Source organism: Lepus europaeus, chromosome 2 (genome assembly GCF_033115175.1).
Source record: "Lepus europaeus isolate LE1 chromosome 2, mLepTim1.pri, whole genome shotgun sequence".
Lineage (NCBI taxonomy): Eukaryota > Metazoa > Chordata > Mammalia > Lagomorpha > Leporidae > Lepus > Lepus europaeus.
Window position 1 is genome coordinate 72,416,827 of NC_084828.1, and position 27,391 is coordinate 72,444,217.

The window sequence follows — 27,391 nt, forward strand, 5'->3', positions numbered from 1 at the left end:
TGAGCCTGAGGAAATGCTAACTCAGTGGCTTGTTATTTTCATTATCACCATCCATTGCACAACAGCACATGGTCTCTAGATTTCAGGCTGAGGGTCTGCATGGATCATTTAACTTGATCCCTAAAATAAATTACGGAGGATTTGAAATTTCAATTTTATCTCTATTTTACATATGACAAAACTGAGCCTAACAGAAGTTCAGTGGAGGACCCCCAGGTTTGTTTAGACAGCAAGGAGGAAAGTGAGATTTGAATGAAGAATAGAACAGAATATTTGTTTAATAACTAGTTGAGTTGCATTTACAGAAACCATGGAGGGTGATAAAGGACAGGAAAAATCCCAAAGGCCTGCAGATTCTCAAGGAAGGTGCAGTGTGGCTAAGAAAGAAGGGTGTCAGTTCTATGCAGAAAGAGAAATGCAGATGTGGTAAAACCATGTGAAACTGAGGTGCAGGGTGGGAGTCCGCTAGAGCAATGAATGGAGCCCCTGACAACCACAACACCGAATGTCTTAAGGGAAGTGTCTCAGTCATCAGCGGCCAGAGATCAAATGCCAAACTGTGTACAGTTGCCCTCCCTCAAAAAAAAAAAAAAAAAAAAAAAAAAGAAAGAAAGAAAAACCCTTGGAGACTCAAGCTCACAGAAGAGATGAAGAGACACTCAGTTCTTCAATCCACTTAGAAGTTTGGATTGTTTGCTTATTTTCTCTTTCAAAGCAATGTAGATAAGAAGAATATATGATAACATGTTGAATCAGATACATTTGGTTTTGAAACCCTGTTCTAAGTTAACAGGAGCCTTGGGCAGGTTCTTTATCATCCCGGAACACCTACTTAATAGCAATGGTATTAAACGAGACAATGAATAAATACAACTTGGTCCTTAGTAGGTTGTTTTCCATCCCAGAATATTAAGTTAAATTTAATTTCTCTTGTACTGCTATGGCCTGAAGGCACATACGTTATGATTTAATCTAGCTCTGGTTCTAATTTTTCTTGGAATGGTCATGTTAGTGGCTTAAAAGTACACAAAAAAAATAACAAAAAATGTAAGAATTTTGGGATATCTGGTGCCAATAGCTCAGACTTAAATAGAAGTTCCTAAATTAGTCCTAAGGTAGTATTAGAAGCATCCACTCCAGTGGAAAGTGCTGTTCAGAGTTGATTCCAATTATGCTTTACGGTCAACTGTTCCCTGAAATGTATGTGACTTTCAGCAAGTACTTGAATCATAATAAACTTTTGTGTCCTCATCCATACAGCAACCAAGGATTGGAATGATCAGATTGTCCAATTTTATTTAGTATAAAACAGTGGAAAATTTCCAATGTGGTTTTCTGGGGATTTCCAATAATATTAAAAGTTATAAAAGTATTTAAATTGTGTAGAAAGCTCACGGTATAATCAAACAGGATTTTTTTCAAGCATAAGCCATTATAAATAAATACATGAATAAAATATGCTATATGAAAAGTTTAAGCAGAAAAATCATGAGATGATTTTAATAAGTGGTCATTAGAAAAAATGTCCTAAGGTGCATTAGCTAAACTATCTCCCCTCCCTCTGCCATTGAATCAGGTAGAACTTCTACTTTTTGTTTTGAAATGTGTGTTTCTGACTGTTTATACTTGTGCTTTTGAGGGAACCCGTGAACTAATCCATTGACATATTTACATATCTATAGTTGTATTTACACATTTAAATGAGCTGCCTGAGAGCCACATTGTGCTGTCTCCTTTTATAGAGCTCAAGTGCTCTACTCAATTACAAGGAAAGCATCCTGTGCTTTGACTATGATCGAACTTCACAATCCAGTAGACATGCCTTTTTCAATTAATAAAATGAAGCTGTCAGCCATTGCAAATGGACCTAGATAGAGGTCACATGACTAAACCACCCTTGCACCAGACAGTCTCTGATGTATTTTATTCCAGTTTCAATCTATTAATCAGAGTAGTTGGGAGAGCAGTAATTTAAATGCTGCAATAATAAATTCTATAACACATTAATAGAAGCTACAGTCAAACTTTGCCACACCACTGACTGCATTGGAATCTTGATAGGAGCCCTAGGGCCATGCCTAATTTGCATTAAATTTACATAAAATTGTAAATCAAGGATACATGAACACAAACCTAATATTTGTTCATACTTAGATCTTTCCTGATATACAGATTGAAACTGCTGGTGGTTTAAATTCACTTGTAATAAAACTGTGCAGTTGATCAGCTTTGCTTCCATTTTGCAATTATGGGGAAAGGGACCCAAGAGAGCTATGGTTTGGGGGCATGTGTGTGCCATTTAGAGTTTTCAGGCTGTACAACCATGATTCAGGGATGCCCTTGGAAACCCTTTTTGTAGAAGTAAACTGTCCCCAGTGACTTTGCAGATCCCTGTCAATGGATTTCCTCAAAAGTAACTTGTTATTAACTGGAGATACAAACCAAACAGAAGCTGGACAGCTGAAAAGATAAAAGGGCCTCTGGGAATTTTTACTTTCCCAAAAGACTTTTGCTATCATAGGAAAACCAATTAGTGGTAATTTTGAGGGCAAGGACATATAAAACCAAGCTTTCTTAAATTCAGCAAGGCATCTAGTACCTCATAGAGTGGTACAGTGGGCGTCATATAATTCTAAACATTCTGTGTATTCTTCTTTATGTTTTTACCTTATTCCAACTCTGTCTTTCACTGCTTTTTTTCACATTCAAGGACAGCAGACAACACTCCCACCAGGGCTACTCACTGACAGTGACAAGGGTACTCTCCCTCTATTCTCCTTAGTCCTATCATTTTACATCTCTTTCCAGAAAGACAATAGATACTTAAGTACAGCAATGTATTTGAAAGGTATTTTCTTTTTCCAGAAAAAGACTTCACAAACTTTTGGCATGTTGTGATTAGTCTCTGCCTCCCACCTCTCCTATCCCCCAGCCTTCCCACCGTCTTCTTACCTTGCACAATCAAGTAAACTTGGGAGGTCTTGGGCTCATGCTGTGTCTGAACGGAGCAAGTATAGGAACCTTCATCATAGACATCCACCTTCTGGATTCGGAGGCTGTATTCCAGCGAATGGCGTTTCTCTAGCTCAACCCGGGGATCCAGAGACCACTTGTCATGTCCAGCGAAAATGATGCCAGAGCGGTTCAACCAGGCCACCTTGGAGTTCTTGTCTTCTACAACACACCTGGCAGGGCAGATTAGTAGTGTTAGCACCTTAACCACAGTTGTATGCTTTCATTCTCCACAAGATTGGATTCAACAAGACCAATCAAGGAAAATATATGCAGCACAAATTATTGTCATGTCATGTATTTGAGTTCTAAGTATTTTCATTATGATATAAATTACTATCCAAAAGATGAATGCCATTCACTATATTAGACTCAATTCAGCAATGAACAATCTGAGTATGAGTAATGCAGGCAAATAAAGTTAAGTGAATATTGAGTTTCCACTGGAATATCTTCTTGTTTTGGAAAAGGCCATTTGCACAAAACTCCATCTGTTTGAGTGATTTTGAAAATTAGAAAATTGATGGGGCACTTCCACTCCATCTTATTCTCTCTTAAGTATTGCCTATAGTCTGGTATGATGGTAGATTCAGGTTATATTTCACCGCTGCAGGAATTACACTAGATTACAAGTTTGCTGCTGACCCTTTCATGTTTGGATTGCAGTGTGTGAGCAGATCCAGGGGTAAATGGATGGGTGTTGTGTCAAGGAAATCAAAGCAAACATCATCTGGTGTAAGTCTGAGTTCAGCTGCTGAGGGCAGCAGATTGTCTGGGGGCAAGACAGCTGGCTCCTAGCATTTCTGCTCACACTGAAGAAGAACAATTTTTACCGGAGATGAAGGAACCAATTGCATAGCTCATATGCCCAGGAAGGTAAAGGACAAATGTTGATATGAATGACTACTTCCTTTAGAAACTTTGAAGGGCCTATTTCAGAAATGTGAATGAGAAGGGAAAAGAACATGGAGTAGTGGAGAAGAAGTGAATGATACATGTTAAATGTTTCCTCTCTCAATTTAAGTAAAAAATTTGCAATGGAAAATGCAAGGGAAAAAAAAAAAAAAAAACCTCTTATATTCCTTCAGCAAGATTTATGTCTACCTCACAGGAAGATTGTCCCAGACTCTGTTCACAGCTGCAGAGCCAGCTGCTCAACACTCAGGGGCATGAAGGGGTGGACAGAGGGAGTCAAGAGAATGTTGGCAGAACAAGTGAAACATTGCATTCCCTTGCACTTTCCTTTTTTTTTAAAGATTCATTTTATTTACTTGAAAGGCTGAATTAGAGAGAGAGAGAGAAAGAGAGAAACAGAGATTGAGAGAGAGAGGTCTTCCATCCACTGGTTTACTCCCCAAATGGTCACAATGACCAGGGCTAAGCCAGGAGCTTCTTCTGGGTCTCCCATGGTGGGAGGCAGAGGCCCAAGCACTTGGGCCGTTTGCTGCTCCTTTCCCAGGCCATTAGCACAGAGCTGGATTGGAAGAGGAGCAGCTGGGATTTGAACCCGGGCTCTTATGGAATGCAATGTTACAGGTGGTGCTTTACACATTACACAACAACATTGGCTCCTCCCCTGCATTTTCTATACCATGTCAAATCCAGGCTTTCTCTCAGGTCAAAATCAGGCACAGATTCCACATCCATGCACGAACAAGAGGTTGGAGTTTAACCCATAGTCACTCATACAGGGATATAGAGCCAATTTCCATGTCTCCTAGGAAGGAGAACAGCTGTGGATGTTGTAGGCATTTGGTAAATGTCATATGAACTAACACACGCTGGACAGCTGGTTACCTATATTCTATGCCCCATCCCAAGCCCTACAATCTCCCCAGTGTCTCATCTATGGCACAAATGTCTCATTTATGGCACAAAGTTTCCTTATATCATTATGTTCAGGTGAGTTGTGTATTTTATAGTGGGAATTTGACCTAACAATTTAGGTGCCAAGCTACATGGATCTTAATTTTCCTCTCAACCTGTTCATTTTCATAAACACAGCCAGATACGGGAATCAGTCAGTATCACCACTTTCCAGTGTATGCTTCACCGCCATGGAGTTCTTATGGGGCATAATTACAGGTGACTGATGATTCAGAGCTCCTGTCTCAGGAGCACAGAGCTAAGCTCATAGACACTTGATGCTTCAGGCTAGACTTGATTTTACTTTCCCTGTCCTGCTCTCTTTTTAAATTTCTATTTATTTGTTTTCATTTGAAAGGCAGAGAGCTAGAGAGAGAGGGAGGGAGGAACAGAGGAAGGGATGAAGGGAGAGAGGGAGGGAGGTAGATCGATAGATATATTTTTCATTTGCTAGTTAATTCCCCTAAAGCTATCAACAACTAGGGCTAGGCCAAGCAGTAGCCAGGAGGCCAGAACTCCATCTGTTTCTCATGTGGGTGACAAGGACTCAAATGCTTGAGGCATCATCCTATGAGGTGCATCAGCAGGAAATTGGATGGGAAGTAGGGCATTCAACACAAGCACTCTTATAGGAGAAGCAGGCACCGAAGTGGAGGCTTAAAACTGTTGCACCACAGTGCTTGTCCCTCCTAGTCTTTTGTGGCATTCATCTCTCTGTCTTTACATTCATTTATGAATGAATTAATATAACATTTACTGTCCTGTACCAGACTGCTCATGAAACTGTTGAATGCAGATTTCTTAAGTGTCTCTTTTCTACTGAAAGGGAATGACTTGCATCTGAGTAAATGTGCTCTAAATCTTCTAGCACACTTCCTCTTTGGACTTCTCCCATCTGCACAGCTCAACACAACAGTGACCAGATTTGCCACATCCTACAGAAGCACTCTGAGTGCATTTTAGGCCAGAATATGGTCTCTAATCTGTTCATCTGAAAACAAAAAATGATATATTTTACATTAAGACAGCAAAATCCAAAACCTAACGTAGAATAAGATAGGCATTTGGTAAATGCTTGTCATGTGAACGAACATGCTGGACAGGTAGATACTTGTATTCCATGCCCCATCCTCAAGAAATTGGGAAGACTTCTGTAGCATATGGTAGAGTGTCTAAGGCAGATCTTTTGGTTCCTTTGACATTTTAGCAATCTTTATCTACAGAAAAGTTAAGATCACACAGATCATTATTGTCTAAGAGCTTTCAGATCCATCTTACCTAAAGAAGTAATTGACTATTTCAGCAAAACTGGTAGACCTATAAAAACACATTTACCAAAACAAAATATTATATAGAAACTTTGTTATGGCAATTTATGTAGTGTCTTCTTTTTATTTTGGCTCCATTCCTATTTAATTTTTTAAATGTATCTCTTACTATAAACAGTGAAAGCTTCTTAGAGCAAACATACTTTTCATTAGTTCAGACGGTCAGCCAAACAGCAAGCACAAGTGGACAAGACACTGTCTTTAAAAAGAAAATCACTGAGGCCAGCATAATGACAGAGGACGTAATCCATCACCTGCAACACTGGCATCCCATACTTGAGCAATGGTTAAGTCATGGCTGCTCCACTTTTGATCCACTTCCCTGTTAATGTACCTGGTAAAGCAGCAGAAGATGGCCCAAGTACTTGGACTCCTGCCATCCATATGGGGGAACAGAACAGAGTTCCTGGTCCCTGGCTTTGGACTGGCCCAGATCTAGCTGTTGTGGACATTTGAGGAGTGAACCAGTGGATGCAAGATCTCTCTCTCTCTCTCTCTTTCTCTCCCTTTCTCTGTCACTCTGCTTTTCATATAAATAAATAAATCTTAAAAAAAAAAACCACTTCTCCAGACATGCTTTTTCCATGCAGTCAAAAGTTGCAGAGTAAATGTATTAACTTTACATAGCAGAAAAATCATCCCTCTATATGACCAAAGCTTTCCTAATGAAATATAAACAATGAAATAATTAACTTCAAAGCTGATTTAATTTTTTAATTTCAAAATCTTGATTGAAGACTGAAACTACATTTAACCATGAAAGTACACATAAGAAAAGATGGTAAAAGCCTAAATAACAGTCTCAATTTGAATAATTCTATACCATTAAATAAAAATAACCAGTCATACAGGATATAAAGTAGTCACAGGCCATGTTAGCTATGCAGAAATTAGACATCCTGGTATAAATGCAGACCTAGGTTCCTAGTCTTTGCTGACTCAACAATGAACATCATGGGCTTGCATCTAGGAGTAAGCTGACTTAACCACATCTTAGGCATGGCTGCAGGGTCAATGAGGAGTCTCAGCCCATGCCTTTATAATATAAAAGTAATGAATTATCACCTACCTAGAATGCTGCTTTAGTACTGGACAACTTAGTCCAACAGAGTACACCCAACAAATGTATCTTCAAAACCAGCTTTGGCTAACAAAAAAGGGTGAAGAGATGTACTTTGAAAATGTATTAATGCTACACATTGTTTGATTTACTAGAATGTTTACTGAGAAGTTCATGATGCTGCAAATAATTCCCAGATTTAGAAGGAACTGCACCCTAGTGTGGGTGCCATTGCCTTGAAGAAAAGGCCAGAGAATGTCGTTCCCCTTTAGGTGGAGTTTCTAGCAGGCAACCAAGGGCACAGTGGTATAACTCTGAGTGCTCTCTCTCTAGGAAATCTCTTTCCACTAATGCACCCTTTCACTCAGCTCCTTCCCTTACCTCGCCATACTGCACATGCAATTATTTACACTCCATTTTCTCATGAACTTATTAAAAGACAGTGGCCCTCTTGTAATTTACTTATGGAGACCTTATTGCTTCTAGCAGCACAAACATGATCTACACAGTAAATTCTTCCTGAAATGTAGAATAAATTGAATCCCATTTAATAAATCTATTGCATTATCAAAAATTTATTATCATTTAATAGGTACAGAATAAATGGATATTTTAACATTCCTTAAGAAACAAAATTATCAGATACAAAGGGCGATGTAAAAAAATTATTGAATGCAGTATTATAATGGAAGTGAAGGAGAGAAAAAAAAAAGTGTTTCTTGTTTCCACAAGGAAGAAAGATCGTATCTGAGAACAAAATAATCTGTATTCCATGTGGAAAGCCATAAAATGGAGTAAAAAGCACTAAATAAATGTTTAGCACATTGCCCACTCTAACCATGAACCCTCAAACATCAGGTGAGTTATCTACCTTAACTATAAAACTATGACTTTTTAAAAAAATCTGTTTTTATAAATAACAGGAAAGGTAAGTAAACAAATTTTTTATCTCCCTTGTTCAGTACACCTGAATCCATAAAACTGTCATAAAAATCAATGCATTCATAAAAACTTCATGCATTGGATCTCAGCAAACTTCGTACCAAGTACATTATGCATATACACAAATAGTTTCATTGACAACTCCACTCAGACTGTATAAACTGGGGATTATGCTAACAACATACTTGAAGGCAGAAAAGAAACGTCAGGTTCAGGTTGTACCAACAGATTACCTAATGCATATTTACTGACAGTATATCCATGTGAAAGTGATACAAATCTACTAGGTGTTAAGTCTCTTCAATTGATTCAAGACACATCTCTTCATTTTTAATAAGTATTGCAGGCTGCTAAAAATATATCAACTTAGCATTAGGATTTATCCAAAGTTAGCATTATTTAAATTTCCTCTATTTCTCAAGAGGATAATCTGGCATTTATTCATTGATAACAAATAAATACATTTTACTCAACCTCTCACCAGTTATATATTCCTACTTCTTGATTGTAGTATCGGGGTGCAGTGAAACTTGGTGGGTAGTAATTGAATTCCTTAAATTAAGAAAGAACAGTCAGATGAATGGTTCTCAAGTGAGGGCAATGTGTGTCCCGTGATGACATCTAGCAATTTCTGGAGACACTTTTTGGTTGTCTCAACTGGAGAAGGAGTTAGTTGCTGGTATTGACACTCACTACGTAGATCCCAGGAGTGCTGCTAAATTTCCCTGAGTGTACAGGGTACCCCACAACTTAGCCTTATTCCTTCCAGAATGTCAACAGGACTAAGACTGGAGAACCCTGAGTTAGATCTGGTCTCTTGGCTTAAATATTAAGAAGCGTTAGGCATATGCTTCTTGCAAGCACTTAATTACTGCCAGCGAAGTTTCTGAACTGAAGACAAGTTCATGACAAAGACTAAAATGAGGCCTTGTGATGTTTCAGTTGTAGGTTAGTAATTAATGAGTCATGCCATTTTTTATTGCTTGATTTTCATATCTAAATTGTGCAATGATATTATCTTGCATGGGATTGACAGTACATGAAGAAAGTATAACTTGGTTGGCTCCTAATTTAATGTTGGAGAAATCATTTAACCCTTCCATTTTGGGATATTTTCCCCTAACTAAATATGGTTCAATAACACGTAGGATAGGGGAGGGAAACTCAGTTGAGGACATTTTGATTTGTAAGGAAATTATGAGGATTCCTTCATAGAAAATATTTTTTAAAATAACTTTTATTATTTTTTCACATCTGTGAATTTCCTTTTTAAAAAATAAGATATGGAAAAAAGCAACAGTGGATGGGAAGGAAATATTCAAGAATGCATCAGCCCTTTATTTCAATGCTGTTTGCTTTGTAACTTCAGTCCTACAAATAAAACCTTTAGTGAATCAGCAAAACTATCATGGAATCATTTCACTCTAGAAAGAAAGATAATTAGTGTGGGAAGTGGTGCTATATATTCTCAGCATTAAAGTGTGGAATCAGGAAATTTTCTAAGCAGAAGATGGAATAAAGTATTATGAAAATATCCCAGGCTTGTCTGAGTCAGATGTCCTTAGTCTGGCTTTATAACATTTGAAGTGTAACAAATTCCAAGATCTATGCAAACTCATTAAGAAAAATACCAAGTTACTTAAAAACCAAATCTAAGGAATACGGGATTATCAATCATTTTTATTACCGTATTCTAAAAGTAGACTCAGTGACAAGTAAGGAGAACTCTAGGGATTTACTGTAGACACCCAGACCCCTGCTGGTCTTGCCAGCTCAGGAAGTCACAGATCCCTAGCCTCCTTACTCCCAGCTCTACGTAGATCCTCTCCAGACCTGACTTTTGCTTGCACCCCTTCGGGCTCTCCTGGCCTCACTTTCTTGCTTTTGTGCATGTCTGTTCTCCTCACCTTGATCTCCTTGAACCAAACATTGATCTTTGTTGACAATGGTTTCCTTTTGTAGGTTCCTATCAAATTTCAGTCCAGTTAATACCCTGATGGCATCCACCTGACCAAGTCATCTCCCATCACCCGTGCTCCACTGTACATATTCACATGTAAGTGTCTGCATGCACACGTGTATAGGCACACATGGAAGCTGCAATTGACATTCATGTGAGAGGGAGAACACAGAGATAGTAAACTCAAAGAAACCAGTGTCGTGTGAATCTAGTATCAGTCACAGCAATTCAGTAATCTGTATACTGTTGATGGAGTACATACTAGGGTACATAACAGGACAGTTTTTAGTTCCTGAGGATACAGGTTTTATTTCTGGCCTTCAGCCTGTTCACTCCATTCACTATTGGAACACAGGTAATCCATTCAGCTTTCCTGTATCTTAATTTTTCCTTAAGTAAAATAGAACTAATACTTCCTGCTCCAGCCCTTTAGAATTACTTTCAGAGGAGTTCCATAAATCAATGAGGTGATGCACATGGAAACACTGCATAAGAAATAAAACAAGGCGTATGTTTATGCTTTTTCACAGTGGAGTATGGTAGATGAGAAGAAAAGTCTTATAAAAAAGGACACTATTTTGGTCTGGCTTATTTCACTAAGTATAATGGTTTCCAGTTGCACCCATTTTTTTCTTGCAAAAGACAGGATTTCATTTTTTTTTTTATGGCTGAGTAGCATTCCATAGTGTCTATATACCACATTTTCTTTATCCTGTCATCAGTTGATGGGCATCTGGGTTGATTCCATACCTTTGCTATTGTGAATTGAGCTGCAATAAAGATGGGGATAGAGATCATTCTTTCATGTGCTGATTTCATTTTGTTTAGGTAAATTCCCAGGAGTGGGATGTCTGGGTCATATGGTGGATCTATACCATATGTTTTTCCTGATTTGTGGTAACTAATAGAGCATAAAAAATGTAATGCTTATGAGCAAAATTGACCTTTTGAGAATTGATTATTGTTTCCAATCCTTGTATCTACTGTTGAGGAACAGTGTTTTTTCTTCTTACCATTTGTTGAATTCTTTGCTTAATGAAGGGCTAATCTTATGGTTATAAAATAAACTGAAAGTATGTCATTTTAAAAATTGAAAGAATAATAAAGGAAGGAGGATGGAGGGTGAAAGTAGAGGTGGGAATTATTTCTATGCTCCCAAATCAATCAATCAATCAATCAATCTATCTATCTACATGAAATACATGAAATTTGTTCACCTAACATAATTTTTTTAAAAGATTATAAAAAAGGACACTTCTAAAAAATTTAGCTTTCTCTTACCCATATTCAGCAAGCTTTTAAAAAAAAAAAATATATATATATATATATATATTTGGATGTGAAAACACTTGCTAAACATAGTAGCTTGCCCTTATTCACAGAGGTCACATTCCAGGACATCCACTGGACACCTGAAACCACAGAGTATCAAACCCTGTATGTCTGTCTACTGTTTCTATACATACATAGTTACAAAAAAGTTTGTAAATTAGGCATAGTAAGAGACTAATGACAATAACTAACAACTGTAACAATATAGTGCAATAAAAGTGATACAAATGTTGTCTCTCCCTCTCTCTCTGAAAGTCTTATTGCATTGTATTGATCACTATTGACTGCAGGTAACTGAAACTGAGGCACATGAAACAACAAATAAGGAAGGGCCTATTGTATGTCTTATTACCCAGATTCTGATCAATCACGTATTTCTCTAAATCCCCAATTTATCAATTATTTGCATATACTGGGCTCAAAATACCCTCTCTGTAATTGGTAACAAATTATTAGAATGATTTGTCACCTAAAAGGGCAAAACAGTTCAAAAAGGCAAATGGTAAACCTGGGACAGCCTGCATCAACCCTGGAACAATGAAACACCCCCTTAGGCCTGTTTTTGTCTCTTATGATCACGAGTGAGCTCCTTGTCCAGGCATGTATACAATGCCATATGTTTATCTATATGATACATGCATGGCTGTTTCAAGTTCTTGTTCTTGAAGAAGAAGCACAATTGCCCCTCCATGCAGATGCTAGAAGGGAGAAGCATATGAAGGGAAGGAGAGGGCCACCAAAGTAAGCGCTGAGTATGTCTCCACAAACTCGCTGGGCTCCTGTTCTTGTCACTTCAATTGCATCCTCTCTGAAAACATACATAAGAAAAAATAGGAAAAAGGAAAAGAGAATTTCTAAAAGAGATTAAAATAGAGGTTGAAACCAGGAGAGCGCTGATTTCTATCTCAAAGTTGGAGTTACGATCAATCCAAAAAACAGTTATAAGTTGTTGAAAACAGATCTTTTAGAATCTAAGAGTCTCCATTACTTTTGAAAATCAATCATTATCTTCTTACACTATAACCTAACATTCTCCATATTCCTGTAAATAATGAAGTGGAAAAGTTTTGCGATTGCTAGTTCGGTGGCTTTTGCAAGTCACTTTCAAAGAAAGGAAGAGTATCTGGATGATTGTGATTTCAAGATGAGAGAACAGTTTTCTGCTTGGAATTCAGCTGTGCCACATGCTCTCTCTGTGATTTGGAGACATTTGTTTAACCTTTCTGTGCCTGCATTTGTTCATACTGAAATGGAGATGAGTAAATCTACTTCAGTGTGTAATGTTTAAATGGGTTAGTTTTAAGCATACATACCAGGGCCTGGTCTTAAGGGGTCTAGTGCTATCGAAGAGCTTCAGTGTTTTCTTCTACAACACAGGAATGCAATCACCTCCCCAGATGGCCATGACCATTAAATGGGCTATTATATTTACAGTACCCAGTGAGCTTTGGAAAGACCTAACACATTTTTGTTCCCATACTGTTCCATAATTTGAATCTTGGATATTTAGCTTCATTTTGGGACTAAATCCAACAATCTCTAGAAGCTGGGGTTTATTCCAATCTTTTTTTGTTGTGTTATTTTTTTTTAAGTTTTATTTATTGGGGGCTGGTGCTGTGGTGTAGTGGGTAAAGCAGGGCCAGCATCCCACATGGGCGCCTGCTCCACTTCTGATCTAGCCCCTGCTAATGTGCCTGGGAAAATAGTGGAAGGTGCACCTGTGTGGGAGACCTGGAAGAGGCTCCACGCTCCTGGCATCAGTTTGGCTCAGCTCTGGCCATTGCAGCCATTTGGGAAGTGAACCAGCTGATGAAGACCTCTCTCTCTGTCTGCCTCTGCCTCTCCCCACTTAAACATTACTCACTGAAGTAGATTTACTCATGTCCATATCAATATGAACAAACACAGGCACAGAGAGGATAAACAAATGTCTCCAAATCACAGAGAGAGCATGTGACACAGCTGAATTCAAAGCAGAAAACTGTTCTTTCATCTTTAACTCACAATCACCCCAGATACTTTTCCTTTCTTTGCAAAGTGATTTGCCAATGCCACCAAACTACTGAACACATAACTTTACCACTTCATTATTCACAGGAAAATGGGGAATGTCAGGTTATAGTGTAAGAAGATAATGACTGATTTTCAACCTTGAAAGGCAGAGTTACAGAGAGGCAGAGACAGAGAGTGAGTGAGAGAGCTCTTCCATTGGCTGGTTCACTCCCTAAATGGCTGTAACGGCCAGAGCTGGGCCAATCCATAGCCAAGAGCCAGGAGCTTCTTCCAGGTCTCCCACGTGGGTGCAGGGGCCTAAGGACTTGTGCCATTTTCCACTGCTTTCCCAGGCCATAAGCAGAGAGAGTAAGCATCTGGGACTTTAACTGGCACCCATACGGGATGCTGGTGCTACAGGCAGAGACTTAGCCTACTAAGCCACGGTGCTGGCCCTGGGTTGATTCCAGCCTTTCTTTATTCATAGGCATCTCCAGGGAAAAATCTCTTGTAGAGTTTTGGGCTCTCTTGTGTCCTCTACTCTCTTGGTCATATCTAGGTCCCACAAGATTGAAAGCAGGATTGTGCAGCAGGGTTATATGGTGCACCAGTGGAACTGGGGCTCTATTGCCATCCTCTGCAAACTTTCAAAGGATTCTAGGATGCCTATGCATAGGTAGCCCTGATCTTAATCATCTTCATGTTCAATCAGATCTAGTTAGTTCCATTAAAGGCAGAGTCTACACGTGGCTTTTTCTCCAGGGTAGCCTGGATGGAGGAGACCAGCTATATTGTGCCTTGTGACTGGTTGAGAACTGCTGGCCATTTTGGGTGCCCCTGGATAGCAATGCAGCAGACTCTATGCTTTGTGCACAGCCAGGTTACAAGAACTAGGCTTATTCCTCGCCCTTCTCAGGGAGTGAGGCAATTAGACCCTCATGGAAGTAGCAAATACCCACAACCCTTTCCTCTCCTTTCACGTACAGATTCTCTTCTTTCCGCCCCACACAGTGGAGAAGCTGAGCAGCAATTTGAAATCCTTAAATTGCTTTTGTTTTGATTCTGCCTGAGTCTGTGTTCTCTGTGAAAAATCCCTCTCACAAAAAGAGAAAACTGCACCTCTGAACACGTAAAATTAGTCCTGGGATTCTGCCTCCGATCTGTAGTTAAAAACTTCACTTCGTATGCAATTACAAGCAATTCCACAGCTTTTTGAAGAAAATTTTGTTACCTTCTGAGTCATTACCAAACCAATATCAAAAGCACACTAAGTTCTAGAAGGAAAAATGTGGCCTATACCATGCCGAGTTTATTCTTTATCTTTTTCCAGCACTAAGGAGGGAGAAAAGTGCTTACAGTAAATTATAATGCACTTAGGATGAGAAGTCTGATGTGTGCAGCCTGGCTATAAAGTCAGGAGACTGTTTTCCATAAGTCTCACTTGAAAACCCAGCCCCTTACTTTATAGTCTTATCATAAACCGTACAGCATTATGTAAATGTTACCACTGGAGCAGAGCCATGTTATAATATGACTCATCATTACATTACTTGTATTTAGGTATCATTCAAGTCAAATTATACCTTCTAAGATGTGACAGTTAATAGACATAACATGCATGTTGTAACAAGTTTAACACATAGTAAGTAGGAAGTATATAACTACACAAATAAATAAGATATGAGATGGTTGGTCAGGGCTACCACTTGACAAAAATTGCTTATGAACAATATTCACCCTGCTGTGCCACAGACCACCAGCACGTGTGCTTCTCCTATCTAACTCTAACATCGTACCAGCTAAACATCCTCCTCCTTCACCCCTCCTGCCTACTCTGCCCAGTCTCTGGGAACTGCTGTTCTATAAATCAAAATGCCACACTGTGCCTCATAAATGTGCGCCGATATTATCTGTCAATAAAACATAACTTAATTAATAAAAGAGAAGGGTTCCACTGTCTAATCTGTCTTCATGGTTAGAGGTAGAAGTAAAAGAAATAAAGGCAGATAAAGAGCAACAGGAGTATTTATTTTTTAAATGTGTTTTGTGGGCACAGGTTTGAAATAGGGAACTTGAGCAGCTGCAAGCAGAGAGAGATATTATCAAACAGATCCATCACAGGTGAAGGGAATGCAGGGAGCCCTCCCCCAGCTGACAAGAAGCCAATAGATCACCGATGAGTGCATATCAATCACAAGGACACTGCTCATGTGGAGAATTATAATCAAGGATTTTGTGACTTCCATTTTCACTTGTCCATCACCCACTTTCCACCCAGCCTTACCTCCTATATTTCCTAACTCCAAATATTATTTTCTCCTTGACACTGTCTGCCAAGAGACAGTGGTATAAGGAGGGTTTCACCCTTGTGTGACAACCTACTTTCGTGGCTTCTCCTCTTTCTCTTCCCAACTCTTTCTTCCCTCATCTAACACTTTTGCTGAAGGCCTGTCTCTCTTGAACAAGCCTGGAGCCAGATGATCAAAAAAGCTTTAGAAGTTACCGAAAGTATGGGCATGAAAGCCACAGCTGATGAGTTGAAATGAAAGCCCTTCGTGGAGAGCTCTTGAAATGAACTCAGCCTACTCCAACCGGAGAATGGTATCTGGGACTACAATCCCCATACTACATAAAGCGCTGACCCTGGTAGGGTGATGGAGGTGAGGGAAGGCAACTGTTCTCTGGATTTGGGAGAGAGCAGAAGTCAAAGGCCATTACTCCTTGTACTATGACATCCACTGTGTGAGTTAACTGAAATTTCACAGCCAATTTGAGTAGAGTTGCAAATACTTCAAGGTGAGGGTCACGCTATGAGTTCTAAGAAGAATTCTATGATTCAAAAGCATCATCTCTTTAGCCTGAGGGCATCTGTATTTCACCTGCCATCCTCTTTGCCCTTGGGCCACCCTAACTTTGAGGTTGTATTACAGAAGAGGCATCCTCCTTCACAGTGACTCACAGAATATGGCTGTCAAGTGAGGGAGAGAAAGGGAAAAGCTCAATCTAAGTGGAGATCAATAGGCAGGTTTTGAAATTATTCCTCTATTTCTTTTATTATTAACACTGTTTATGAGTCAAAACTTCTTGACATGGCACCAGGAAGTCTGTTGAAATCTCACTACATGTTCAGGAACCTGGCCTATCAGCGGCAGGGATTATGTTGACTAAATAATAATGTCCACTCGCCCTCAAGGCCAAATCACCTTTGTCTGGCTCTATCAAGTATACTCTTAGAAGAATGTTCATTATCCACTAATTCTCAAATCCTAACCACTTATCTAAGTATTTGTTTCATTTAGTCTCTTCAAAGTTTTCACCACCCACCACCATTTCTTTATTGTCTCTCCTTACTTTTCTGCCTTTTTAAAATTGCTCCCTCTTTCTCCACTCAACTTTTCCAGGTCCTTGTCTTCCAGGATTGTACTTTTCTTTCCTCCTAACCTCCCAGAGTCTTCCTTACACATGTCGCCAGTTTTTATTGTTGTTTTGGCTTTACACATTACATCTATTTGGAATCTGCAGTGGCATACTCAGTTGTTCCATATAGATAACTAACAGCATCTCACATTCACATGTCCCGAGTTGAAACTCATCATCTTCCACTTTGCTCTTATTCTAAATTCCATTTTCAATGAAAGGAACCGTAATTCATCAATGAGCTTAAATTAGCAGCCATAGACTTAATCTTGTTGTTTTTTCTTCTCAGTCATGTTACTTATGTAATCAAATATTTTTTTATATTTGTGTTCCTTTGATTGACCTCTACTTCCCATCATCACTATTCTACTGTCCATCAGTGCCTTGCTCATCTGTTTTCAGCATCACTGCAGAGCCTTCCAACTTGTGCTCCAGTCTGGTATTATTCTCCCACCCAGAGTTATTTCATCCCTTTCACAGTGAACAGAACATACATGATGTTGACTGTGTAACCCTCCTATTAAGATGCCTATGGTCTTTCTATTAAAATCCAATAACGTAGTAAAAAATAAATCAGCTTAATGTACCTCTCCAGCCTGGTCTTATTAAACACTCTGACTCTACTTTGAATTTTATTCTTAACTCAGGTATCAACCTCACTCTTCTCACATCTGGTTTCTGCTATTTTTTTAAAAAAAGATTTATTTATTTATTTGAAAGTCAGTTACAGAAGGAGGGAGAGACAGAGAACGTCCATCTGCTGGTTCACTTCCCAAGTGGCCGCAACAGCCATGGCTGAGGCAGGCTGAAGCCAGACGCCAGAAGACCAAGCAGTTGGGCCATCTTCTCTTGCTTTTTCCAGGTCATTAGCAGGCAGCTGGATCGAAATAGAGCAGCTGGGAATCAAACTGGTGCCCATATGGAATGCCGGCACTGCAGGAAGCAGCTTTACCTGCTATGCCACAATTTGGCTTTTGCTTTTACTAAAATGTCTTTTCAAAACCTTCACGTTCGGCATGATCCTGTTTACTACACAAAATCCATTTCAGATGTGCCCTTCCTTGTGAAGTATTCTTGTTTCCCTCATTGTTTCCTAGCTAGAATTTTAACTCTGTGATTCTCTGCCTTTTATCACTAATTCAATAGTGGGTCAAGACCATGTCTTCTCAACCTTTTGCACCTCTGTTGCCTGACCAACTACCTCAATAATTGCTCAATGGATGAAGAACTACAAGAGTACTTCAAAAGCATGGAATTAAAAGATAATTCTAATGCAAAAGTGAAATACATGCACAGTTTTGTGTTTTATAATACATATCTCCATGAACTCAGCCCTGATATTTTGATGGTAGGAAAGGTAAGATTTACTGATGACTGGAAACAGGCTGAGGTCACGGTATAGTGCACCAAGACCTCTTGCCTCTCTTCTCACATTTGTGTCTCCTTCCTAATATAATCTTGAAGGAAGAAGAAGCTCACTATTCCAATTGGTTTTGAAAATGGAGAAATTGTGACAAGACATCTCTTTCTTATCTTAATCAGGAATCTTATTTCTTTTTATTGGCTGCTACCATTTCCTCTACTTTGCCTGAAATAAATTATGATATCTTTTCTACGATGTGCAAAATTAAATTTTTAAGAACAGCAAAATAAAACGTGTTGAGAAATGTGTAATTCAAAGAATTTCTGGAAGTATTCTGTAGAGTGAAGCCAGAAAAGGTTTCAAATACACCAGTGCCCGTCATCTAGTTTGGTACACTTTCATAGTAAGCCTCATGTAATCTTGTGTTCCTTTCCTTGGCAACTCATACTTAAGGATTCAAGAAATACTTTGAATTCATACTCAGATGTCATACTGAGGACTAACCACCATTGACAAGAAAATCTATCTCTATGGGTTCAGGAAGGGATGAGTAGACATCCTCAATTTTCCCACTGCTCATCTGCAGTGAAATAAGTTAACCTGGATTCATAGAACTTTTAGAATTTTTCTTTCTCCACTTCATTTCACTGTAGTACTAGCAACCATTTCTGTCTTTCAAGACAATATATGACCAAGAAAAAAAAACAGGAGGGATGATGAAGAGGTACATCAAGCAGGATTTTTCCACTAATTGTTGTCTGGGAGACCATTGACATTTAGACATGGTAGAGTCTTTGATTCAATGGCAGGCACTGTAGTCATGAAGATAAAACTATGTTTCATTCCTTAATATTGTTGAGTTTCATTTTACATTAGTTTAATATTATTGCTAAGCATCCCAAAATTCAGAATGGGAGTAATTTTTATTAAGTTGACTGAGCTATTAGGTGCCCGATATTTGATTAAACATTATCATGGATGCATCTGTGAGAATGTCTCTGGATAAGACAAACATTTGGATTGGTAGATAGAATAAAGCAGAGGGCACTCCCCAGTGCATGTGGACCCCAGCTGATCTGTTGTAGGCCTGAGTAGACTAAAGGGCTCAGTAAGAAAAAATTCTCTCCTTGCCTGCTTTTGAGCCAGGGCATTGGTTTTTCCTTTATCGTATTTGGTCTTGGGCCTGAATTTAGAACTTCAGCTCTCTCAGTTTTTAGGCCTTTGGATTAGGACTGGAACTATGAGTCTAACATGAGTTCTCCTAGGTCTCTAGCTTTTTGATTAGATGTCATGGAACCGCTCAGCTTCCATAATCAGATAAGCCATTCCGTTATTGAAAATACATTAACATCTAATAAACACATATTATGTATAATAAACATATGCACGCAAGGACACTTAAAATGTGTAAAAGGAATTAAAAGGTATATTTCCTTTTGTAAAAAATATTTTTTAAATACATGCACACAAAGGCTATTCTAAAAGTTCATTAAAAACATGTTTTGGGAAAAAATCATCCAAGGATTTTAAAAATATTTTGCAAAATAAAGTTATCTTTAATTCCATTTCCCATGAACTTTTTGAGGTACCCTCATGTTTCAGTGCAGCAATAATGTGAGTGTACAGGAATCTTGGGAGTATACAATAAAAAGTTCTCACGGCAGGTTTTTGGTCTAGTGGCTGAAGATGCCATTTGAGATGCCCACATTCCATATCAGAGTGCTTGGGTTAGCAAGACCCAGCTCTGCTCCAGACTCTAGCTTTCTGTTCATACAGACCCTGTGAGGCTGCAGGTACTTGGGTTCCTGTCACCTACGTGGTAGACCTGGATTAAATTGCTAGCTCCTGGCTTTGGCCGGGCCCTGCCTTGGCTATTGCAGGCATTTGGAGAGTGAAGGAGCAGATGGAAAGTCCTCTGTCTCATCTCTCTGTGCCTCTCAAAAAATATCTCTAACAATAAAGATAATTTCAAAAACATAATTTCCAGGGGATCACTGTACTTCTGTATAACACCTGAATCACAGAATGTGGTAACTGAAGGTAGCAAATTAAGAAATCTGCCTTGAGAAGGCAAAATTGGAGCCCAAGAGGACAAAGCTTTCTCTAAGCAAGCCCATAGAAATTCTTCCCTAATCACTGAGTTCTAAACAGAACCTCTGTGACCCCACAGATCTCAAATGAGCACTGGCCAAAGAGTTCAATTTCCTCATTTCAAAACCTTTCGGCAGTTGTCTCTTACTGATTTCTCCTAGTTAGCAGCATTTACTAACAAAATGGCAAGAGCAACATAAAGCAAGATCAAAAGATGTATTTTCAATGCAAAAGAGCTCAGACTGCTAGCCCCAAGCAACAAGTGAACGAACAGTCTCCATTGTGTAGTAAAGTCTATTTCTTGGAGGCTCCTGTTGTTAGATGTAAATCTGCCCAAGGCAATGGTAAAGAAAAAAAAATCAACGAGGCAACAACAAAAGCAAACCAGGGGTGTATTTTGTGTTTCTCTATGCAGCTCACCCAGTCTTTGTCTATTTTTGCAAAAATGATTAGAAGAGGTTAACAAACTTTTGGCAGATATTAGCGTATTTTATTATATTATTTTATTATAAAATTCCCATTTTCAAACAACATGGAAAATCAGATACTATAGTGGCACATGATATTGTAGAAAATCATGTTTATTTTAGTGTGACTCTTTGTGAATTGCCACATATTTCTCTGACATGGGAGAATAGAATTAACCGTTACTCCATAATACTAAACCTGTTCACCCTTCCTCTTTACAGAGTGGTGCTAATGTGTGACCATGGCAAAATCTCCCACAAAAAAAAAAAAAAAACCTCATAGCAGCAGCATTCCTCCTCAATGGCAGATGAAAGGCTAATGAGGGAATTTTACAAGCCAGACTTATCAAATGCACTTTTATTTGCCATCCTCATAAAACATACTTACAGCCATGACAGGAGCATATCATTAGGAGGAACTGTTACCTGGGGTATCCCAGACACTTTCATAGCAGACATCATTATTATAAACAAAGCAGGAAATGCACTTGACCACCAGCAGGCTCTGGCCTGGAAGAGCCAGCTACTCCTAAAAGCCTTTTAAAGCTTCACTGGAGAGAAGGGTAGTTAGCATGATGAAAGCACAAACAGAGCTCTTGGCTACAGAAGAGATATTTTTCAGTTTGACTGAGGGGAAAAAAAAATGTTTGCCACAGCTGGTGACACACAGTCCAGGATAAAGGAACAAGTATTGCCAGCCAATCCTTTGAGACTCTTTTCCTGCCAGAGTAGAGGCATGATGTGAGAGGAGCAACCACCACAAAGACCTCCCAGCTTCTCAGGCACTCAACTGACTGACAGGTCACTGTCAATAGAAACAGCATGGGAGTCAACGGTAGGACAGTAGGCTCCGGACTGCTGTACAGGCAGGCAGGCACTGCCATGAGAAATGGCAGCACAGGCAGTAAATGTCTTTCCTTGATCAACTGGAAGTTTTACTCCCTCTGATCAGTGCCTAACACAAAGCACTTCTTGATGCCCGTGGGTTCATGTATTTTCACTGAGACAGGATGTAATTCTTCATTTTCATTAGTGCCATTAGAGTGTTCAAAAGGTTTATTTAGAATCACTTAATAAATATTGAAAATATTGATTCCAAAATGTCCCTATTTTGATGCTTGGACCTATAATACATAAGCAAAAGTAGATTTTTACAAAGTGATACAGTTTGTAATCTTAGCAATCAGTTCTTTTCCTTTTGAATCCTTCCCTTCCTTTTAACATTCTTATTTTTTGCCATAGGTTATGAAAAATTTGTTTAGTATATTATTGCACAGATTTGCAAGACTATGTTTCTTTTCTGTTTCATTAATTCTGCTAATTTATCAATTAATTTGGCTAATGATGTTCATTCCCTTTTTACTACTCTCCTGATAAGAGTTTTCTAATGATGGATACATCAGCTGGCTGTTGTAAAATGTGTTTTCAGCAAGTTTAAGGTGGTCCCTGTAATGGATGTTGGCACAAAATCAAGGGGACTCTAGCGACAAGTTGGCAGCATGTGAAAGCCACTCTGCTTTTGCTAGCCAGCACTGAATTTTCAGAGGGAACAGTAGGGAGACTTAGATAACACAGGACAGCTCCTCCTCCAATACGCAGAAGATAATTACTCAGTGGGATTTGCCTGGAAGGAAGCCATGTGCTCTTGATGAGACCTGTTTCTTGCAAGGCTTCCTAGCTCACTAATAAAACAGAAAGTTTCATTCTATCCTGAAATGCTGAGTAACTATGACAGAGAAATTAGAGTTCTAAAAATGCTTTTAATGAGGCAGTTCATGATTAATATAGGAATTTTTCCTTATAAATGTGGATTCTGGGACCACAATTGATCAAAACCAACAACTCTCTTAATGATTGACAACATACAACCATATGCACCACAGCAAAAACACACATACATATGAGGGAGGGCAAGATGGAAGAGGACAGAACTCAGACTGGCTAGAGTTGAAAACTGACAGCTAGTATATACTTTCCATTGAAGGGGGCAGAGATGGTCAAAGAACTTCCAAATGACTAGGATAAGAAAACTAATGAAAAACACAGGAATCGGAATGATTCACAACCTGAAAAAGAGTACTCCACCTAATAAGTGTTGCAATCTCTGCTCAAACCTTTAATAACTATAAATTAACTATTTATACATTTATTTAAAAGGTAGAGACAGACAGAGGAGCTCCCATTCAGTGGTTTACTCTCCAAACGCCTGCAAGGTCAGGGCTGGGCCAGAAACTGATGGCTCTTAATCCCAGTTTTCTGTTAATGTGGACCACGGGAGGCAGCATCAATGGCTCACGTCATAGGATCCCTGCAACATATGGGGTAGGCTGGATTAAGGTTCAGCCTCTTGGCTTCAGCTTTGGCCCAGAGAGACAAGTGAGGGGAGAAGAGGAGACTTTGGTTTGAAAAGAGAACAATTAGGGGAATTAACAGTGCTGTCTCTCCAGGACACCTTCTCAGAAATCTCTGGTAACTCCATCAATAATAACTGTAGCTTAAATGACTTTAGCTTTCGACATTTTACATTGGAGTCTCTGTTATACACATATTCCTGAGAAGCTTCTGACATATTCCCCTAAGTACTAGTGACTTCAAGCTTCAAGAATTCTTTTCTCCAGATTTTTTTGTATGTGTAGATTTAGGCAGAGAAAGAAATATATTCACATTAAAACAAAAAGGTGTATATACACAAACTCAGTGCAAGAAATAATGAGAAGGAAATGGAGAAAGAAAAAGAGAGAGCAAACACTGAGCAAATATTAGAGAATCACATAGAAAGAGATGACAGGAAAATCCAAAGGAAATTCTCTAAGATTTTCAGAATGCTTTTTTTTTTTAAGTAGAAGTTGTACAAAAGAGAAATAAAGATGTCTATATTCAGAAATGTTAGGTCATACTCTCTTTTTCTCAAAGCACACCCTATTATTCCCCCACTGTTTGCAAAACAAGAGGTTTGAAGGATCAGTAAACCAAGTAGGGTAGCGAAGTCCTGAAATTTAGAAATATTTTCAATCCATGTCTTATGATTATTGAGCAAAATCTGCTTTGCATCAAAACTTTAGAAATGTGGCCGGCGCCGCGGCTCACTAGGCTAATCCTCCGCCTTGCGGCGCCGGCACACCGGGTTCTAGTCCCGGTCGGGGCACCGATCCTGTCCCGGTTGCCACTCTTCCAGGCCAGCTCTCTGCTGTGGCCAGGGAGTGCAGTGGAGGATGGCCCAAGTGCTTGGGCCCTGCACCCCATGGGAGACCAGGATAAGCACCTGGCTCCTGCCATCGGATCAGCGCGGTGCGCCGGCCGCAGCGCGCCTACCGCGGCGGCCATTGGAGAGTGAACCAACGGCAAAAGGAAGACCTTTCTCTCTGTCTCTCTCTCACTGTCCACTCTGCCTGTCAAAAATTTAAAAAAAAAACAAACAAACAAACAAAACTTTAGAAATGCATAACTAGTGCAAGAAATAATCATAATATTAGTGATGCTTATCTCAGGTGACATAAAGTAATATTCAGACAGATATTTTATTGGAATAATACTGAGTTTATATGTTTATACATTTACATATGCAAATAATTTTGAGCTCTGATTTTTAAAATTGTTAGATAAGTAAGGGATGTTAATAATAGGATAATTTCCCTCTTACCTAGTTGCCAGTAGCTCTAAAAGGTATTTGCATAAAAACTCTTGAATAGCCCATATTAAAGCCTGTGTGAGAACATCACGGGTGAGGTGAGAATTCAAGGTCAACTCACTGTGCTCAGAAAGTTAAACTCAGCTGAGGGTGCTGTTTGCCTCAGGCAACAGTTACTCTGCCTCACTACCATGCTAAGAGCTTCTCAGGCTCCCTGTCTCATGCTGGGCTGTGTGTCTCTGTGCAGCAGGATGCAGAGCTTAGCAATAGTAAAATGTGCAGGAGTAGAATGAAGAAGCTCGCATCTCAGCTGCACAACATTTTCACTTCTTGGGTCTCAATTTCTCCATTGGATCTTTTGGGAGAACATCATAAATAATTCATGACATGTAAAGGCTTTAGAGTAGTACTTGGCACTTGGTAAGCAATCCCCAGCTGTTACATAATAGCCTGGATATTTCCTTTATTATTACTATTATTATATTTACCAGTCAGTGGTAAATGCAATGGAATAGGGAGGTTGGGATGTGAGACTATTTTCCAGAGCAAGTGGGCTAATAACTGTCAGATTGAAGGATCAACGAGGAGGGTCTCAGGAGTGTTCACTCAGAGGAAAGCCCTAAGGTAGAACTGACTGAGTTCAACGTCAAAATATATATACAGGAAGTAAGAGAATACCATGTTGAAAATGTGGAACTTTATCCAAGCCTTGTGCTCCAGAAAGCAAAATGGTTAGGAACTGTTCCTATCCTTCTGTGTTTCAGGAATAGGCTAGCTTCAGAGGACTAGGTGCTCTTCTGGCTCTAAGATAAGAGCCACATCCATCGTGGCGGCTCCCAGACTCCACTTGCCCCCTACCCTGAGTGTTTCCACACTCCTGCTCCCTTCCTTTCCCTTAAACCGTTCCTCATTAAGGGACATTCTTCCTATCACAAGTGATACCACTTCTGCAATTGTTTGCTGCCTTTATTATTATTTTTAACAAGATGTATCACCAAGTTATCTATGCTATGTTACCTTTTGGAACCACAGGCTTGCAACAGTTAATTTAGTTACCCTTGAATCTACTGGTTAGGAGGAAGAGGATAGATACTGAAGATTTTATTCCTCTGCATGAGGGCTTATTCATTGCATTATCACTTATTTTACAAAATATATGCATTCCAGAAATGCATTTTTTTTCTGGTGCCTTAGGGACTGCTATTAGAAAACCAGAGATCTAATAAAATCCCGAGTTGTAATAAAATCAGACACTTAAGAAAGCAGTAGTACCACTTTTTAAACTCACATATTTAAAAGAAATATAACTTTGCTTTTATAAAACACTAAAAATAATACTTTTAACATTTATAATCTTGTGATACCCACCAAATAAATCACATGATGAAAATACTGAAAATGAATCCCTTAGGTATATTGTAGACATTAATACTTCTGCCCACACTTTGGATCGTTCCTCTATGTGGGTCATAAAGTTGGGAATTTCACATTCCTTCTCTGTTCCGTTTAGTTATTATGTCAGCAGGGTGCAGAGTCTCCTACATTTTATTATGTTTTCGTTTTATTTTATGCCATTGGGTTAACAGTCAAGTATCACAGATCTTAGTATCTTGATAACTTGCAAATGTAGATGCTTTTCAATAGTACTTTATGAAGTGGAAGGAATTGTCTTGTTTATTATTCACCTCTTTATAATTGTTTGTAGGTTGTGTACAATTTTGAAAACCCTTTAAGTGGAAATTTTAGTATAGCTCCAATTTTATGAAATGATAACATGGAAACTAAATGTAGTTTGCATTTGGGGAAGCTATTTTGTCTTAAAATAATCTAATATATTTGTATAACTTTTTTCAGTACAGATTAAATTCAGACAAAGATGGCAGGGGCCTTACTGGTGGATGATTAGCCCCACAATTGTTGAGCACCTATTTGGTGCCAGGCACTGCTCAAATATATTTGCACAGGTCATCAGATTTCATTCTGGTAACAATCTGTGTAAAGTAGGGACTTTAATTATCTTCATTTTTCAAAAGAAGAAAGTGAGTCATTGATAAATCAACTGCATTGCTCAAGGAATCCTAAGTAAGAAGTAGTAGCCCCAAGGAAGGCACCCAGGCCTTTCTGAAATGTTTGCTTTCTCTGTCTATTCAGGACCATAATCTGAGAGCCTCTCTTGGCCACTGTTCTCTGTTTAGCGCCCTTTATTCTCCAGCCCAACACTTTCTCATTTTTCTGTTTATTTAGTTTTTTTTTTTTTTTTGTCAAAAATATCCTCCTGCATTTCTTGATTAAAATGTGTGAGATATAAGTTATCTTCAAAATGTTATGTCTAATAATTAAATGTGAATGTAAAAAAATGCAACTTTATTGAGTAGGGAGCTCCAGACTGCAAATGGTTTTACTCCAGAATTTTGAAGACATGTTTCCAGTGAATGCTAAATACCAGTGTTGCTAAGGAGAAGTCCAAAAAGATACTAATGCTTTGTATATGATTGTTTTTCTCTTCTTTTCCCTACTCCACTGCTCCTTGAGTCTTGTCTTTACCCCGGTATCCTGAAATTCCATGGCGAAATGCTTGCAAATTTTATTTCTCCCATTTCAACCTGGTAAAATATTCTTCAGCTCAGGAAATTTCTTTTAAACTCTCTCATTAAGCATTTTGCTTCCTTTTTTCTAGTTTTGTTTTTTGTAATTACTATTATTCAGATGGTAGACTTCCCAAATTGCTCCTGTAATGTAATTTTTTTTTTCCTTCTGTTTTCCATACTATAGTTTTTGCCTCCACTTCCAGAGTTTTTCTCAGCTTTTAATGTCAATACATCTCACGAGTTTTCATTTCTACCACCATGATTTTAATTTCCATGACCTCTTGTTTTATGGGTGCAGTATATATATTTTTTAAATTTATTATTTTATTGGTGACTGAAAGAGAA

The 27,391-nt window shown here is 38.8% G+C and overlaps 1 protein-coding gene across 3 annotated transcripts in view; it reads right to left on the minus strand.

The window, feature by feature from the left end:
* Nucleotides 1–27,391, minus strand: part of LSAMP (limbic system associated membrane protein) — a 669,653-nt gene that overhangs the window by 294,546 nt on the left and 347,716 nt on the right. For all 3 annotated transcript variants that reach the window (XM_062208501.1, XM_062208484.1, XM_062208493.1), the window contains exon 2: nucleotides 2,953–3,185. In XM_062208501.1, the coding sequence (XP_062064485.1) occupies nucleotides 2,953–3,185 (233 nt within the window). The remainder of the gene's footprint in view (nucleotides 1–2,952; nucleotides 3,186–27,391) is intronic.